This window comes from Haliotis rufescens, unplaced genomic scaffold (assembly GCF_023055435.1).
Source record: "Haliotis rufescens isolate VD_foot unplaced genomic scaffold, xgHalRufe1.0.p SCAF_12, whole genome shotgun sequence".
NCBI classification, from domain to species: domain Eukaryota; kingdom Metazoa; phylum Mollusca; class Gastropoda; order Lepetellida; family Haliotidae; genus Haliotis; species Haliotis rufescens.
The window spans coordinates 15,636,838-15,653,350 of record NW_025963802.1 but is presented as its reverse complement, the minus strand read 5'-3'; the positions used below and the strand labels follow the sequence as shown (position 1 = coordinate 15,653,350).

The following is a 16,513-nucleotide window of genomic DNA, read 5'->3' as shown; positions in this document are numbered from 1 at the left end:
ATACATTCAACTTAGTTCGTTTACACAAGTGAATAATAACACAATGCATATCTGGTAGCAGACATGTAAGTGTCCAAGAAGATGGTTTCAAAGTACTTATTCATTATTTCCTGTACTAACGTGTTGCCAAAGAAGGCATCTGATATATGGATAAACTTCCATCTAATTATTGATTCTTCTGTACTGTGGAAGGTCAAAACAATACAATATAAATATGTGTCAATAATCAAGATCAATATTGACTAATGGTGTAAAATTGTTGCACACCATGTATGGAATGACCAAAGAAAAACATCCTGGACCCAAGAAAAACATCCTGGAACAATCAGGAGGCAACTGTCAAAATTGGTATGGATGTTTTACCTACTGGTAAGACGGGATAAGTTGAGTTGTGACCTCACAATTAACCCCATGTGACTATGTATGAGGTCCACCCCAGATCACAAACGCGTTTGAGACACGTAGGCGGTGCAGAGAAGTTGGGCAAACATATCTGGTTTGTTGCAGTCTTATGAGCCCCATTGTGAAGAAAAGTGTAGTGGGTGATCCGTTTATGATGGATATATGCCTGTCTCGACTAAGAATTGTGGTGTTGACTTGTCACACTGACCTCTTCATAGTCTTATGAGCAACATGTGTGTCCATCATGACCTGCATGTGCACATCAAGCATACACCCTCTCCCTGCAACTTACCAAGTGTTTGCCCAACTTCTGTGCACCGCCTACTTGTCTCAAACGCATTTTGTGATTTGGTTCAACTTATCCTGGGTTACCAGTAGCTGTGGAATACTTATGCTATATATGCAAAATTGAAACAATATTATTGAACAAGGACTAAACTTCATATCACCATGATCACTAAGGGGTGTTCAATTAGTATGCCCGCCTTGCCCAACCCATTAAAATATAGTGCCGAGTAAGTGGCAAAATATAATTTAGTCGTCCTCGGGCAAGTATGAAAAACAGTAGTATTACATGTACTCTTTAACTTCAAATCTTAGATGTATCTGACTATTCATTTTTTTCTATTCTGCAATCACCCTGCTGCTTTTCTCCAGGCAGTGGTCAAGATGCAAGACACATGTGCAGATGCTCTTATCTGAGGACTTCTGTAGTCTAGTAAACGAATCTCACATAATGCTTGAATGCTGAGAGTTCTTTCCCTTTGCTTCCCCTCAAGCGCACAGGCTGACACTACACTGATATTTCGAGTATTAGGCAAAACGCAGTCAAAAACTACATTGTATCGCTTCAGGGGAGTGAACAGAACATTTATATTCATTTATATTCTATGTTTTGCTAGGCATTGTTTCTACGCAGAGATAAGGATTACCACGTGTATTTGTCTCGTGAATTAAGCCGGAAATAGCTATCAGCTGTACACATATTTTCTCCCAGATCTAACAGTGACTTGGTAAAAAAATAATATCACTTGAAGGTATACTGATGCAATGATCAGAAGAAATTGTATCTGAAGCAGGGACTGGCTTAGGCCGTGATTCCGCAATATTCTCATATAGTTGGCACAGATATTGCATCAACATTCAATCTTCATGATTGAAAAATTGCATAATCTTTCAATATTTTTTTTTTCTGAATTGACACACTCATTTTCACCTACACAAATCGAAAATGTTGTATTGTTTGAATAATATCATCTACCATACCTAAAAATGTCAATGAAAAATGTACACAGTAGTTTACTCAATCGTCAAAAGTTGTCAATCGAAACACATCTTTTACTATGCACAACTGATTCCAATATCACTGCTTGGAGCTTTGCATCATCTGACAATGGAGGAGTGTGCAACATTGTGGATCCCTGATTGGCAAAACGAGAGTTCACTTTAACAATAGAAACACTTCGGTAGCGCACAGAAATCTCATCTACAACATCCGAGTTTTGAACATATTATATGTCACCTAAAACCTAGCAGAAATCAAAAGACAGATCTACATGTCAAAAGTGTATGAATAGTAGTTAATAATAGTTAATATGTCACTCTTAATGTGACATACTGATGGCCTACTACTGGTGGCAATATCATTTCTTGCAGCTTGTTTTTGCAAGTAACAAAGAAGCTGAAAATGCTATATATATATATATATAATAAAGGAAAAATAAGGTTATCTGCACTCATCTAACCTCAGATTGCATTGTGAAATTGCCAATGGGAGTTATTTTCTCGCTAGGCACCTATGAATAATCAATGTGATAACGATCTATGACAAAACAGCTTTGTAATATTAAATTGAATTGGTCTTCCATCATAGGTTTGTAGTACTATCATGAAAAGAAGACTCAAAGGGATTTGTTTCAATAAGTCCTTGTTACGTAATTAGAAAGGCAGAAAACAACTTGTTTGTCGAACGAACTAATGCCGCTGACTAGTTGACAGCAGAAATTGGACAGTCGTTCCAGCCCTTACCATGTTCACTTGAATAGAAATCTTCAGATGTTTATTTTTGTCACTCGTGATAGCTTGTGATTACATTTTGTGTTGAACGAAAATTGACAGGCAGATCTCAACAGAAACATTATACATAGGTATGACACAAAACATGTTCTTTCTTTCAATGGAAACAACTCATTAGCATCTGATAATGGTAATTTACTCAAAAAGCTGTTCATTCATAATGCTAATTCTGAAATCTGAATCTACTATAATAAATGACCTCCATTATTGTGAGATCAAGAATTAGCATGAGCCGACCACCACATATCAGAATGCACACCATGGCAAATGTGACTTTCCAGACACAGAAAACCATCAGCTTGATCAGATGGCTCTCATTTTATTGAGTGAGGTGAAATGTGGTTTAATGTCGCGTTCAAGATTATTGCACTTATATAGTGACGTATGTGTGCGAGACTACTTGTACTAGTCCAGACTAATGCCGATTTTTTTTAGTGCTAGCTCACTGAGATAGCATGCCGCAGTTTAACATGAATAGCCCACTCAAACCCAGTATGCTGACTCAGAGCTGACCAATCCTTGTTTTAATCTCTTAATGCCGAACACCATACAGGGTAACAAATACCATCCTTTAAAGTCTGTTGGTAAGACATGGCAGTGGATCGAACCCCAGACCTTCCGCTCCCTAGGCCGAGCCTCTACCACTAAACCATGGAGGAGGTCCTAATTTTATTGAGAATCAAATCAACAGCAAGTATCAATCTTTTAGCATTCATGTAGTCATTGCCAAACATTTGTAAGACTACTAGCCTGAATTTGAAATTATGTGGACTCTAAGTCTCTTATGAACTGAGCTTACAAGACCAAACAGCATTTTATTTGTGGCGGGCTTCGGATTAGTGGTTCATGCACAGACTGCATGTACACCCGTTCAATCCGGCCACAATGAGCAAACACACCAGTTGAGCTTTGTGGAAATAAGCATGATTAGTAGACTCAACTTAAATGGTATTGGTGTTTGTTGTTAAACGCTGCAGTCAGCATTATTCCAGCTATATGATGGCCTGTAAATATCAAATCTGAACCAGAAAAAAAACAATGCTTTATATATTCCACGTGATCAGGGTACAATTAACAGATAAACCTAGTGTTTTGAAATTTGGAGCAGTCAACTGTAGATAAGATACCTCTTATTTTAATTTTGAACAATGCACTTTAGGCTTGCACCCTCAAAAATGTTCAGCACAGCATCTTAAAAGACAATTTATAATAGTCAATGGATAATTACAAAAACCAATTATGACCTATGATTGCTGATCAAATCCCAACTAATTATCAAAAACTGTACAGCTGAAAGCCATTGTCGCCACCAATCCTTATGTTACATGAACATGCCCTTTAGCTTTACAAGTATTGGATCTGGGAGATATATTCTTATTGCAAGCCTGGGTTTGTCATCACTGATATTATCCATGCTGAGTGATACTTACGTATTTTTGTCTTCATATCCATGCATTGTGATATATGGGGGAATCTCAGTATCTGCTTCCATTTCTTACTTTTTCCTTTTCTTTTGCCGCCACCGCCTGTAAACAGAAAATTTCAATAAACCATTGTACTATCCACTATACATGGGATAAATTCGGCATAGAGGCAAAAACATCTGTAGCACATGCCTAAATCCAATGGACATAGAGGACAATAATTAATACTGAGCAAGCTTAACCTCCATACTAAGTATTCTTCTGGCCACAGCTGATAGTATAATATTGGTCCAGGTGTGTGTAAATGCCATGCCTGATTTACCAAATGGGATCAAATACTTACATTACAAAAGAAAACGACCCCAAAGGAGAGTTCAAATAACAATTCCATTGATACACACACAGAACTAATTAACATTTATGTAACAAGACGAAAATATTCTTTGCAACATATTGTTCAGCAACCATAACATAATGCTTAAGGCATTAAATATATTCTTGGGCACTGTTATCATAATTAGCCTATCATGGATCATAATCTATATCAGGGATGAAAATTGGCCCTAGCCTAAGTCAGGTTGTCCAATGTTAAAGGTTAGGCTTGAAGATGAAGATTTTAAGTTTTTTTGTAGGTGTCCTTGTATATTATCTCAGGATAGCAATAGGTCTGCGGTATTACCGATATACCATGACATAAAACACTAATGAATATGAATCACAATATGTTTGGAATGTATGGGTAAATTGCGTTTTCAAGGCATGCATATTTTCATTTTGTTGGCAAAGTTTACATAAGTGGCAAGGCGAATTGAATTTGAAATTATGAAATTCAGGAATTGGCAACAGTTTCCTGTGATCGAAAAAGCAAAACTATTCATGACCAGTTTCCTCAACATAATGAGCTATTATGCATGTGATCCAAGCAACATCCAACAAAATGGTGGACAACAAAAACATGCAGGGAAGTATTTTTTTTCAGGAACATAACAAATTACAGCTTAAATAATATATTCAATACACTGTGGTATGTATTCAACACAGGAATCATTATTGCAATAAATTGCAATATGAAAGTCAGGCCAATACCCATCACTAAAGTACTGTTGGAAATGTTAGAAAAATGATTTTCTGGCTTCAATTTTTAAATACAAATAAATAATAGGACTATGAAAATAGCATGTATCAAAATAGCAAAAATCAACCTAAAGTACCCAATCCTGACTGACACTGTGATTAGCCTAAAAAGATACTTTTACATTAGTATTATCATGACAGAGTCGCATGCGTATAACTGTATACTTCATAATACTAATAATAGTCTCTATAAATTGGAGCATGCTGTTTCCATTCAAATTTTTCTCTTGTAAAATTGTCGATAGGGCGACTGTGACTGAAATACCTCAAACCAGAGGTATTTAGATTGGTAGTTAGTCGATATTTTAATAGCAACAGTCTGTGAAACATTCATTCTTGTTTTAACTAGCAAAAGGTATTCTTCTAGCATTTACGACAGTAGCACTGGGAGTAAAGTAATGACTAAGGTATAGTTGAATCCCTGTATAACATCACCCTCTGATCATGTTGATGTCTATAAGCAAGTGTAAAAAGGATACACCAGATTTACAAATCAAATTCTTCAATGGGCCTTACCAGCAGTGTATCTAAATTTAAAAGGTTTTCAAACCTAGACTTAAATCATTCACAGCTAGATCTTGTTTACATTAGGTGTGATAGTAAATGAACACCTCTAGAAAATCAAACAACACTGCATAAGAGTCAAACTTAAGTTAAAAATGCATTACACAATATAATACGTTCAAGGTGTGGTTGTCATGGTTGACTTTTCTTTCTTAATTATAAGACTTAGTGAACACTGGCAGCATGGGTGTAATAAAAAGGTATCAAAAACAACAAATAAATAATAACATATCTTAAAACTGAAACAATAGGTTCATGGTAATTCTACCATGACTGAATTAATACCATCAACTTTATTGTGGTGATAGTTTTAAGTTGTTTTAGCATTACTCTAGCCACATCGTTGCTAAGGAGGACATCAAGAACATCCAATGTATGGACATTGAACCCAGTACTTCAGTGTGACGAGAAAACACTTACACCACTACAATGCCCTATCTTTCCATCTTCTTGTGACGCAATGGTTAACAAGATTGTGGCATCATATACATGATATAAGCCCACGCTTCAAAATCAACATAAACTTATTGGTCATAGACTAGTAAAATTCTGGAAGGACAAGTGACATTTCCTTGGGGAATACCACTTTTACGATTAGGTAGATGGCAACTCTGTTGCAGATCATTTTTTGTGAAGTTATGAAAAGAAAAACCCTGTAATGAGGTCACATGTTCTGACACAGACACGCTTCACTTTATCATGCTTACATTACAGTCACCTAATCCTACACAATCATGTTTCATGTCCAGAACCTGTTTCCACCCTTTGTTTCATTTGCAATAAAAAACTTGCAACAGAAATGAATATCAAACATAACCATGTTCACCTATTTGATGATCACCAGTCACAGATTGAAAGACCAAGGCAAACGGTCACATGACTCGCACCTGGAAATTAAATTCCATATTTAGAAATTTTATTAATAAGTCAAAGACCAGATGGCACACAGGTGACCTAGACAGGGGACATAGTCAACTGAAAACAAGTTTTCCCTGGATTTAATTATCTTCCATAATTGGAAGAGCACAGCAATACACCACTTGTCATCACTGAAAAGGGGACTTTGACATTAGCCACTAATATGAAGCCATGGCATAGTAAAGATATATTCTGTGTGGTAACCTCAACAAACAATAGCTCGTATATCAACATTTAAATCCAACAAAAATCATGGCTGAATGGGGTGAGTCAACTGAAAACAAGTTTTCTCTGGATTTAATTATCTTCCATAATTGGAAGAGCACAGCAATACACCACTTGTCATCACTGAAAAGGGGACTTTGACATTAGCCACTAATATGAAGCCATGGCATAGTAAAGATATATTCTGTGTGGTAACCTCAACAAACAATAGCTCGTATATCAACATTTAAATCCAACAAAAATCATGGCTGAATGGGGTGAGTTAGTGAGAATGGTTTTACGCCACTTTTAGCAATATTCCAGCAATATCACAGTGGGGGACACCAGAAATGGGCTTCAAACATCTAAACATTATACCCATGTCGGGAATGGAACCCGGGTCTTTGGCGTGACGAGCGAATGCTTTAACCACTAGGCTACCCCACCACCCCTGGATGAATGGGTATAGTATGGTGACTGTCAGTACCACACTATTGTATCAACATGTTGAAAGGGAGAAGTTTGAACAAAATGTCCATAATCATTTATGACCAGTGCAAAACGGTAATTATTTGTTGCTAAAACATTTCAAAAGAATTGCCACTCAACATTTCAAGAATCTATAGTTTTTCAATAACAGCTGCATATTATGTGTCCTAATTGGTTATGTTGATAAAATAATTACTTTGATGATCAAATATCATATATGTCTTCATGGTCTTGTGCAATTGTCAAATGATTTGAAACAATAGAAAGTCACATCAATATATCAGCATATAATCAGACCTTTTTGCTGTCAGGTTTTCATATACTTCATTGTCAAACCTCAGCATGTTCAATATCGATAGGACTAGTGATTTGCTTCTACATCCATGTCATCATCTGCTGTAGTGATTTTTTATCATACGACTGAGCATTAACACATTTAATGAACCAACACACAACTAAAGTTTAATCAAAATGCAAATTTGTTTATGAACACAGTGAGTGAGTGACTCACATATTTTAACAACTTCTACATATGACAATAAGCAGTGCCCTATCATGATAGTGGCCTCACCAGACTACCAGAGACTTATTACACCTAATCATCAGCAATTACCAATCTCTCTTCAAATTACAAGCAAAGTTCACTCAGATGAAACACATAGATAATAAATGCCAATTTGACATTTTCAGTAATCAAACCTGATGAATAAATTTGGCAATTATCAATCCCCTTCCAGCAATGATGCAAATTATGCATGTCAATCTCAATTCACCATGCTTACTGAGGATGTAGATGAGGGCTCTGGACTTAATTCTTCTCGCAGGACAAATGTGAGTTCCTGTACACCATGTACACTGGTACACAAAACATGAATTCTCCATATCCTATGTACAACATATTTCCTCATGTTGTACCACAGCATCCCGTAGACAAATATATCTGGTTATATAACAACAGAAAGGAACATGTCATCAATTGCTTTTGTTGATCATGTTGATATTGTTGTCAATTATTAAACCAACTGTTTTATTATGTTCTATGTCCACTAGAGATACCTAGTCACTACACTTAAAATACTTAATCATACACAGTGTTTGAGTGAGTGAGTGAGTGAGTGAGTATGGTTTTACGCCGCTTTTAGCAATATTCCAGCAATATCACGGCGGGGGACACCAGAAATGGGCTTCACACATTGTACCCATGTCGGGATTCGAACCCGGGTCTTTGGCGTGACGAGCGAACGCTTTAACCACTAGGCTACCCGACCGCCCCCACAGTGTTTGAAATTAAGGGGGTACTGGAGTGCTTCAAGTTTGCTGATATAGTATTTGAGAGAGTGAGTTTGATTTTATGCCGCTTTTAGCAATATTCCAGCAATATCACGGCTGGAGACACCAGAAATGGGCTTCACACATTGTACCCATGTCGGGAATCGAACCCAGGTTCTTCGGCATGACAAGCGAATGCTTTAACCACAAGGCTACCCAACCGCCCCTGATATAGTATTTGAATCTAGAGATCTCCTAAACCTTCAAGTTTGTAACATTAGGGTCATGACAAGGACCCTTTAATTTTCATGTATAATTTCAAACACTGGATATCATAGACATGTTACGCCATTTGTGACAGCGAAATACAGTTCACTGTGATATGTATTTATATAATTTTGGACTTACAGAAACAATATAAATCTGCAATCATTTGTTTTATTTAATAGCCAGACTAGATGAACCTGTGTACTCACTGACAATTTCTTCAGGTGTGAGGGAAAACTAAACATGTAAAGAACCAAGATCATTAGCATTTGGTATGAATACATGTGCTTAGGGATGCAACTTGGGACAGCACATTCATGAGTCTTAGATCAGGGACGTAGATCACCAGTGTACCTATGCCCCTGGCCTACACATGCGAGAAATATTCAGGGATGTAGATCACGGTCTACCTATGCCTCTGGCTTATACATGTGAGAAATATTCTAGGACGCAGATCACAGTCTACCTGTGCCTCTTGCTTATACATGTGAGAAATATTCCGGGATGCAGATCACCGTCTACCTATGCCCCTGGCTTATACATGTGAGAAATATTCCGGGATGCAGATCACCGTCTACCTATGCCCTTGGTTTATACATGTGAGAAATATTCCGGGATGCAGATCACCGTCTACCTATGCCCCTGGCTTATACACATGATACATGCGAGAAATATTCATGGATGCAGATCACCGTCTACCTATGCCCCTGGCTTATACCATGTATACATGTGAGAAATATTCTTAATGCAGATGAAATTTGCATATAATCTCCAAGTCCACTGCTAATGGGCAGACAAAGACCTATGACAAAATATCAAATGTATCATGTAAGTACACAAAGAGAACATAACTAAATACACAGTAACCAGCTTTTGGTTTCGAGAAATAACCTGACTCAAACATGCATACTGGGCACTGCTAAATCCTTCTGGTCTTTGTTTTGACTTTATTGGGGCGTTTTTATTCCATAGAAATTTCACTTTTTGGATAAAAACATGCAGGAGCAATTGATAATAGTCAGCAACTAATATGCTAGACCATTCCCCCAAACCATTATTACTAAATAACCTGTTTCAATCAATATGAAAACTATTTGATTCATTTCAAAGTAATATTACTTGAACATGTTGAATAATGAAGCTAGGGATATCAATAAATGGAGCTCAAAATTACTCTGCACAACAATACAGAGAATGGTTAATTCAAGGGAATTAGTTTGACAAGATCAATGTACAGAAACATGTACAATAACATGGATTTCAAATTGTGAAAGAACATTCACAAATTTTATCCCTATATTCATACTGTAAGGGAGCCTGGTACCAATCATGCCAATAGCATATGTAGTTTGTACATGTTGTAGGAACAATGATCATTGGACGTACCTAATCATATCTAAATGGTTGCATGCCCTGATGTCAGTGATGAGAATTGCCAATGAAAATGTACTGAATGACAAATGACTGATTGAAAATTATTGTTTGTATAGTCATGTGGTCCAAAACAAGAAATAGGTGTAGTGTACTCATGGTGTAAGGGGTCTTATCACAATCCTAATGTTAAAAGTAAATACCTGGGTTTGTCCACGAAAAAAGGCATACTACAGCAGTTAACCTCATGGTCATGCTGAGCATCAAGAACCCCATCAATGCGAACACTGATGCAGCTTCACTGTTCATAAACTACCTGTCACACAAACTGCCAGGCAAAAGAAAGCATACACTTGATTTGACAAAAAAATTACAAATGTCAAAATGTTACATGGCTGAAAAGAGTCTTGTTTGTACTAGTCCAGACGAATGCCGATTTATAGTGCTAGCTCACTGAGATACCATGCCGCAGTTTAACGTGAATACACCACTCAGACACAGTATACTGACTCCGAGCCAACCAGTCCTTGCTGGATCGAACCCCGGATCTTCCGCCTTCCAGGCGTATGCTCTACCACAAGACCATGGAGGCGGTCCTACATCCATATCATGCAAACATCAAGAAACATGTTCTTGACTGTGCTGTCATGAGTAGTGTAAAGTCTTCACAGTTTGCTTTACTTCCCTAAGTATCTCTGAAGCATGTATGGTGCAGTTAATTGATGTTAAAAACAATGTTGCCAAACCTGCAACTAGGTGATTGCACATGTTAGGATCCCACCATGTACTCAGCTGACAAGGGAAGAATAGCTCAATAGGGGTGGTGAGAACAACTATAGGAACTGCACACAATGTAGCAGACTGCGTCCAAATTTTGTGTCTACAAGCCCAAACATGTCTCTTACATCATTTTCCATATATTATAACATTATCATATAGCCTATTATCACCTGAGCTTACTACTACTAGACTGAACATTATTTTACTAGACACAGGCTTTGGACCAATGGCTAAAATCGCAGACTTTGTAGCCACAAAGTTAACAGGCCAGTTAAACATGTTAAAGGCTGGTCCTAAATCCTAGGATAAAGAGATTTCAACAGGATGTATAGACAAGACAGATAAAGTATTCAGATATTGATAGCGTAGTCAACTGTTTTCAAAATACACAATACATTTGTGATGTGTGAATGAATATATGTTGATAGAACACCAAAAGTAGCGGAGGTCATAGAAACATGCAGGGTTTTTCGACACACCGGGAAGCTTTAAAAAGTATCTGGTATTTACACTGATAGCCATACAACAACCATCTTCTAGAGGCAAGAGAGTTAACTGACTTTAAAAGTCCAGTTTCCACCCATCCCGATCTGGGCTGGAATTACTGGGCTGGAATTACTGGGCTCGATCGTAGCGCCACCAGTGGCTATTACCAGTTATGTCCCTTCTAAGCCTCTCCTATGGGACCAATCAGATTCCACCTCTCATATCACTTGCGTTTGCTTCACACAAAACGGTGGTGCCCGGTCAGGACGATCTGATCGACCATCAAGATCTATATTGTGACAAAACGGGTCTTACATCGCAAAATGAATCAAATCACGTGAGCACCTTGATTAAAAACATGAAAAGATTTGGAAAATATCTGCTGACAACGGGTTGGCGGTACACATGCTTAGCAAATCCTGCAATCTACCTAAATCTGCACGACAGTTTACGAACCAGATTTCAATTCGGTGCATGATTTTGACTGGACTATGCATAGACTCGTCAGTCCTGCCAAAATGTAACTCCATAATACCAGCCTTGTTCGGCAAGGGTGGAAACTGGACTTTTACAGTCAGCTAACTCCCTTGCTTCAGGAAGATGTACAACAACCAACTGTATCATGGAAGAAAATGGTTCCTCAAAAAGAGAGATGATGATAGCATATGTATACTCAACTTGCTCTACAGGAACATCTGTTGTAGTTTGTTACAACAAATGTATTCAAATCGTAACATCATACCAACTAACAGCAATAGAAACTAACATTTTTTGTCCACTAGTCCTTATGATAAAATACAGCTAAACCCCTCAAAAATGGCAAATTTCTACTAGTCCTTACGATACCTTAACTATTGGTTTAGCAAGGACTGTAGGTCTTGTGCACTTTCTAACACTGTTTTACATAAACCAGTATTATGAAATGAATAGTTGGGCATAATCACTGATGTCTACAGTACTGTTCAGAAATGTGTGATTGTGTTGACACAAATCTTAAAAAAGAATGTATCTAACTAGACTCTATTTCTAAACAAAAACAGGATATGGAAACTGATAAGGTTACCTTGTACGTAAGAATGTACGTAAGAATAATAGGAGCCGACCTTATTGTTGAATAGGTTATTCAGAAAATAGGCACCAAAAGATTACTCCGCAAGAAAGACATTTAATGAGAATCTACATTAATGGATGACAACATTGAACTGTCATACTGAACATACTCACATGCCTCCTTATTCATTTAACCAAATCAATCGAGACGACAGATTGTGATGGGCACATTTTGACCTCATTTTCTATCAGTGCTGATGCAAACGCTAAGCATACTGAACGACCGTTCCGTCTGAATACATACTCCTTCAAATCACAAAATTTTCCATTTCCTGTAATCACACTACATCGTGTTATATTCTTGCTTGGGGTAACTCGAGTCGTACAATTGCAAATCTGCGAGAATTGTCTCCACTACGACCAATGCTGTCATGTGTCACTGCAGCCGGATCCCCGACCGGTTGTCAATGCAAATAATCTCGTTCATAGCACTTACAAAATCCCCGCTAAATAAATGCGTTTCGACCCCGAGATAAAATCAGTTCGATAAAACACATGCTTAATATTTCATACGGATTATTATCGCATATTATGGATCCAGACAATGCAATTTTCTAAGTGCTGAGCATTTTGCATTGAGTCGTCAGGTTGAAATGTAAACACACTGTGCTGTATTGCGGTCGACATTACCAGCATAATCGAGCTTACCTTCTCTCGCTTTCAAATATACTGTATTGGCAACAATATTTTCTAGTTCCATCTGTCTTGCGAGATAACAGAGGGCTCCAAAAAGGGTCCAAGATCGACCCTTATCGAGTCCGTCACTCGCTCCAACCGCTTGGGTGTGGTGGGGAACCAACAAAGATGGCTGCTTTCATCAAGATCGGAATTAAAGCGAGGCGGCTTTCTGATTGGTTAAAAATCCGAATCTGTAGTCTGCTTCCATTTGTTTCATTAACGTGAGAAGAGAATGCCAAAATTATGGTAGACATCGCTAGGATTTAATTTCTGACACACTTTAGTCAAATATTTCATTATTAGACGATTTCCAAAATTATTGAATGTGCGAATATGAAGCCTAAACATAATTTAGAATAATTTTCGATGTTTACCACTTACCCTGTGTACCAAATGTATATACAACATTAGGCCTACACTTGAAAAATGAAAGAGGTATGCAACAAATCTCTCAAATATGATGAAGTATTAAATGCCTACCCTAGGTTGACTTGGTATGTGGTATGAATGCCTAATCTGTATCACTGCCTCAAATTCAATACATATGAATCCTTAAGTTCTTTTCTTTCTTTTTTGCCTTTTAACCATCGTCCCAGAACTTATTTCGTCTTATATAGGCCCTATACTACATGACAGGGCATGTTGTTTGGGAATGTAGTGGAGGATGGAGTTGCCTCCCTTCTCTGCGAGTGCCTGTCTTGGGAGGGTTCATATCTTGTCTTTGCTCGCTTTTGTACTTTACTTTATAATTTGCAAGATTACCTCCTGCGTCCGTTTGTTTTGTTTGTTTGTTGTTTAACGCCGCACTCAGCAATATTCCAGCTATATGACGGCGGTCTGTCATTAATAGAGTCTGGACCAGACAATCCAGTGATTTACATCACGAGCATCAATCCACGCCATATTCGTCATATCAAACTTTGTTACATTAGACTTCGTTATAACAGAGTATATATTCGACATATCAAACGTCGTTTTATCCCGAGACTGCCTATACTTGTGGTCTTTTCACCAAGACGTGTTGTCAAGCTTAAGACGTTTTCCATATTTCAGGGTTTAACGTTTTATTTAACCATCTTTGCCAGTCAAAGACTGCATATACTATACTCATTGTAATAGTAATATTTAACTCGGTCTAGTCATCATTAAAATTGTTCTCTCTCTCAGGCTGACTGTTTCCAAACTGCAAATACGACTTGCGTGAGTAAGTGATCAGGTTTTACGCTACTTTTAGCAATATTCCAGCAATATCACGGCGGGAGATACCAGAAATGGGCTTCACACATTGTACCCATGTCGGGAATCGAACCCACTATAGGATACCATATATGCACCGCTCCAAATACAGCTTGAAGGTGACTTGAGGTGAAATGAGGTTTAATGTCAAATTATTTCACTTGCATGCACGCTTGTGGCTGTCCGGAGATTCCATGACTGTGTCGAGACGATGATGGACAACTTCACAGCTAGACAGGAATAACTTCTCACCTTCGAAGAACATCACGACTTTGACCCGAATAACGTCATGACTTCACAACTGTGATTTTAGTTAGTGGATCCGATTTCACATTTAATGAAACTAGAGCATATATTTCATAAAACAATCCCATTTTAATACCTTCCTCAGCTCTAGCATCTCATGATCACCCACTTCTCACCTCTAGCATCTCATGATCACACACTTCTCAGCTCTAGAATCCCATTTTAATTAACCATCTCAGCTCGAACACTGTAAACCCTTACCCTAATAAATATTGTAGTTTATTGTATATAATATACCCACCGCCAAAATAAAGCGAACCAGAGTTGTTGTTTGTTGTGGCAAAGCATGGGTTGCTGAAGACTTATTCTACTCCGGATCTTCACGGGTCACATTAAAACATTAAAACAGAAAAAGGAGATAGAATTTCCGTGCACTTTGGAGATATTTTGAAACAATTAGGTGTTTGGGATAAATGAAGTTTTAAAGAAACCTATTGAAGTTGTTTGCACTATAACAATACCCTTGAACGCCATGGCGCTTTTTTCCTGAAAATAGTGACAATATTGAAAGTACAAGTATACCGTAAAATGCATTTCTCCAATCACAAAGATCCGTTTTTGTCTCAGATTGGTCAGGAGTAAGACATACTCACTTACATCATCACAAAATAGAAATAGGTGATGCCAGACCCATTATACTCCCTTTTTATAAGCTTTTTATAAGCAAAACGCAGCCAGTAGGAAAGAATGTTCCAGACAGGTGCAAGAAATGTGAATCCAATATTATTCAACCCAGTTCTTCTGAATGACACTCTCCCGTTGTCATGGTTAAAAAACGGGATAGCTCTTACCGCTTTGCCGTAGATTATAGACGCATCAATGCAGCTACCAAGTATATTTTGCCCCTCTACCACGTTTTGAAGATGTTGCATGTTTAGTTCCTTGATTGTGCCAGTGACTTTTGGCAAATACCACTCCATCCAGATACAAAACACAAGTTCTTGTTTTTCATACACCAGATGGCGTTTTTGAATGGAATCGCCCCCCTTTCGGCCTCAAAAACCGTCATATACATTTCAACAAACCATTTCAGGCACTAAAAGAAATGAATTGGTGTTAACATTTTATTATATGTAGATGACATCATAATATAATATAATAAAAACGTTTTCAGAACATTTGAATCACCCCAAGGCAGTATTCAAAAAGATCAAAGAAGCAGGACTCACTCTAAAACCAAACAAATGTAAATTTGCAACAAAACAAGTCACCTTCTTAGGGCATATCTTCAGCAAAGATGGCAACCGTGTCGATCCATGCCTCCTATTATCGCAAATTTGTAGGAAACCTTTCTGGCATCGCCTCCTCTCCATACAACCTTCAGTAAAAAGACGCGTCTTTCGAATGGTCCAACAATTGCAAACAGACAATCAAAAAGCTAAAGCAAGCCCTCACAACAACCCCTGTCCTTGCATATCCCGACCAAAACAAACCATTTATCCTCACAACTGATGCATCTCCAACTGCAATAGGGTACATTTTAGGACAACTTGATTCTCGTGGCATAACTTGTAATCATGTTGTTTATTCATGTGTTTTGACAATACAAAGTGCATGTGTCTTCCTTGATATTGGGGGGCACGGATGGCCCAGTCGTCTAAGGCGCCGCGATTCGCTGTGCAGAGTTGCGTCCCTTGGGCACACCAGAAACCTATGATTGTGGGTTCGAATCCCGGTTCGCTCCAATTATGTTTCTAGGTTTGTCACCGAAGTGGTAAACGTCTGAGACCTGCATCACTTCGGGCTTTCCTCCCACATTAAGCCGCGATGTAACTGGAATACTGTTAAAAGCGGTGTTA

At 37.9% G+C, this 16,513-nt stretch overlaps 1 protein-coding gene across 1 annotated transcript in view; it reads right to left on the bottom strand.

Moving 5' to 3' along the window:
• Nucleotides 1-13,307, bottom strand: part of LOC124146082 (G protein-coupled receptor kinase 5-like) — a 47,781-nt gene extending 34,474 nt beyond the window's left edge. The window contains exons 1-2 of the mRNA XM_046516151.2: nucleotides 13,143-13,307; nucleotides 3,909-4,004 (exon numbers count right to left, since the gene is read on the bottom strand). Of these exons, the coding sequence (XP_046372107.1) occupies nucleotides 3,909-4,004; nucleotides 13,143-13,194 (148 nt within the window). The 5' untranslated portion in view covers nucleotides 13,195-13,307. The remainder of the gene's footprint in view (nucleotides 1-3,908; nucleotides 4,005-13,142) is intronic.
• Between the last annotated feature and the right edge of the window lie 3,206 nt (nucleotides 13,308-16,513).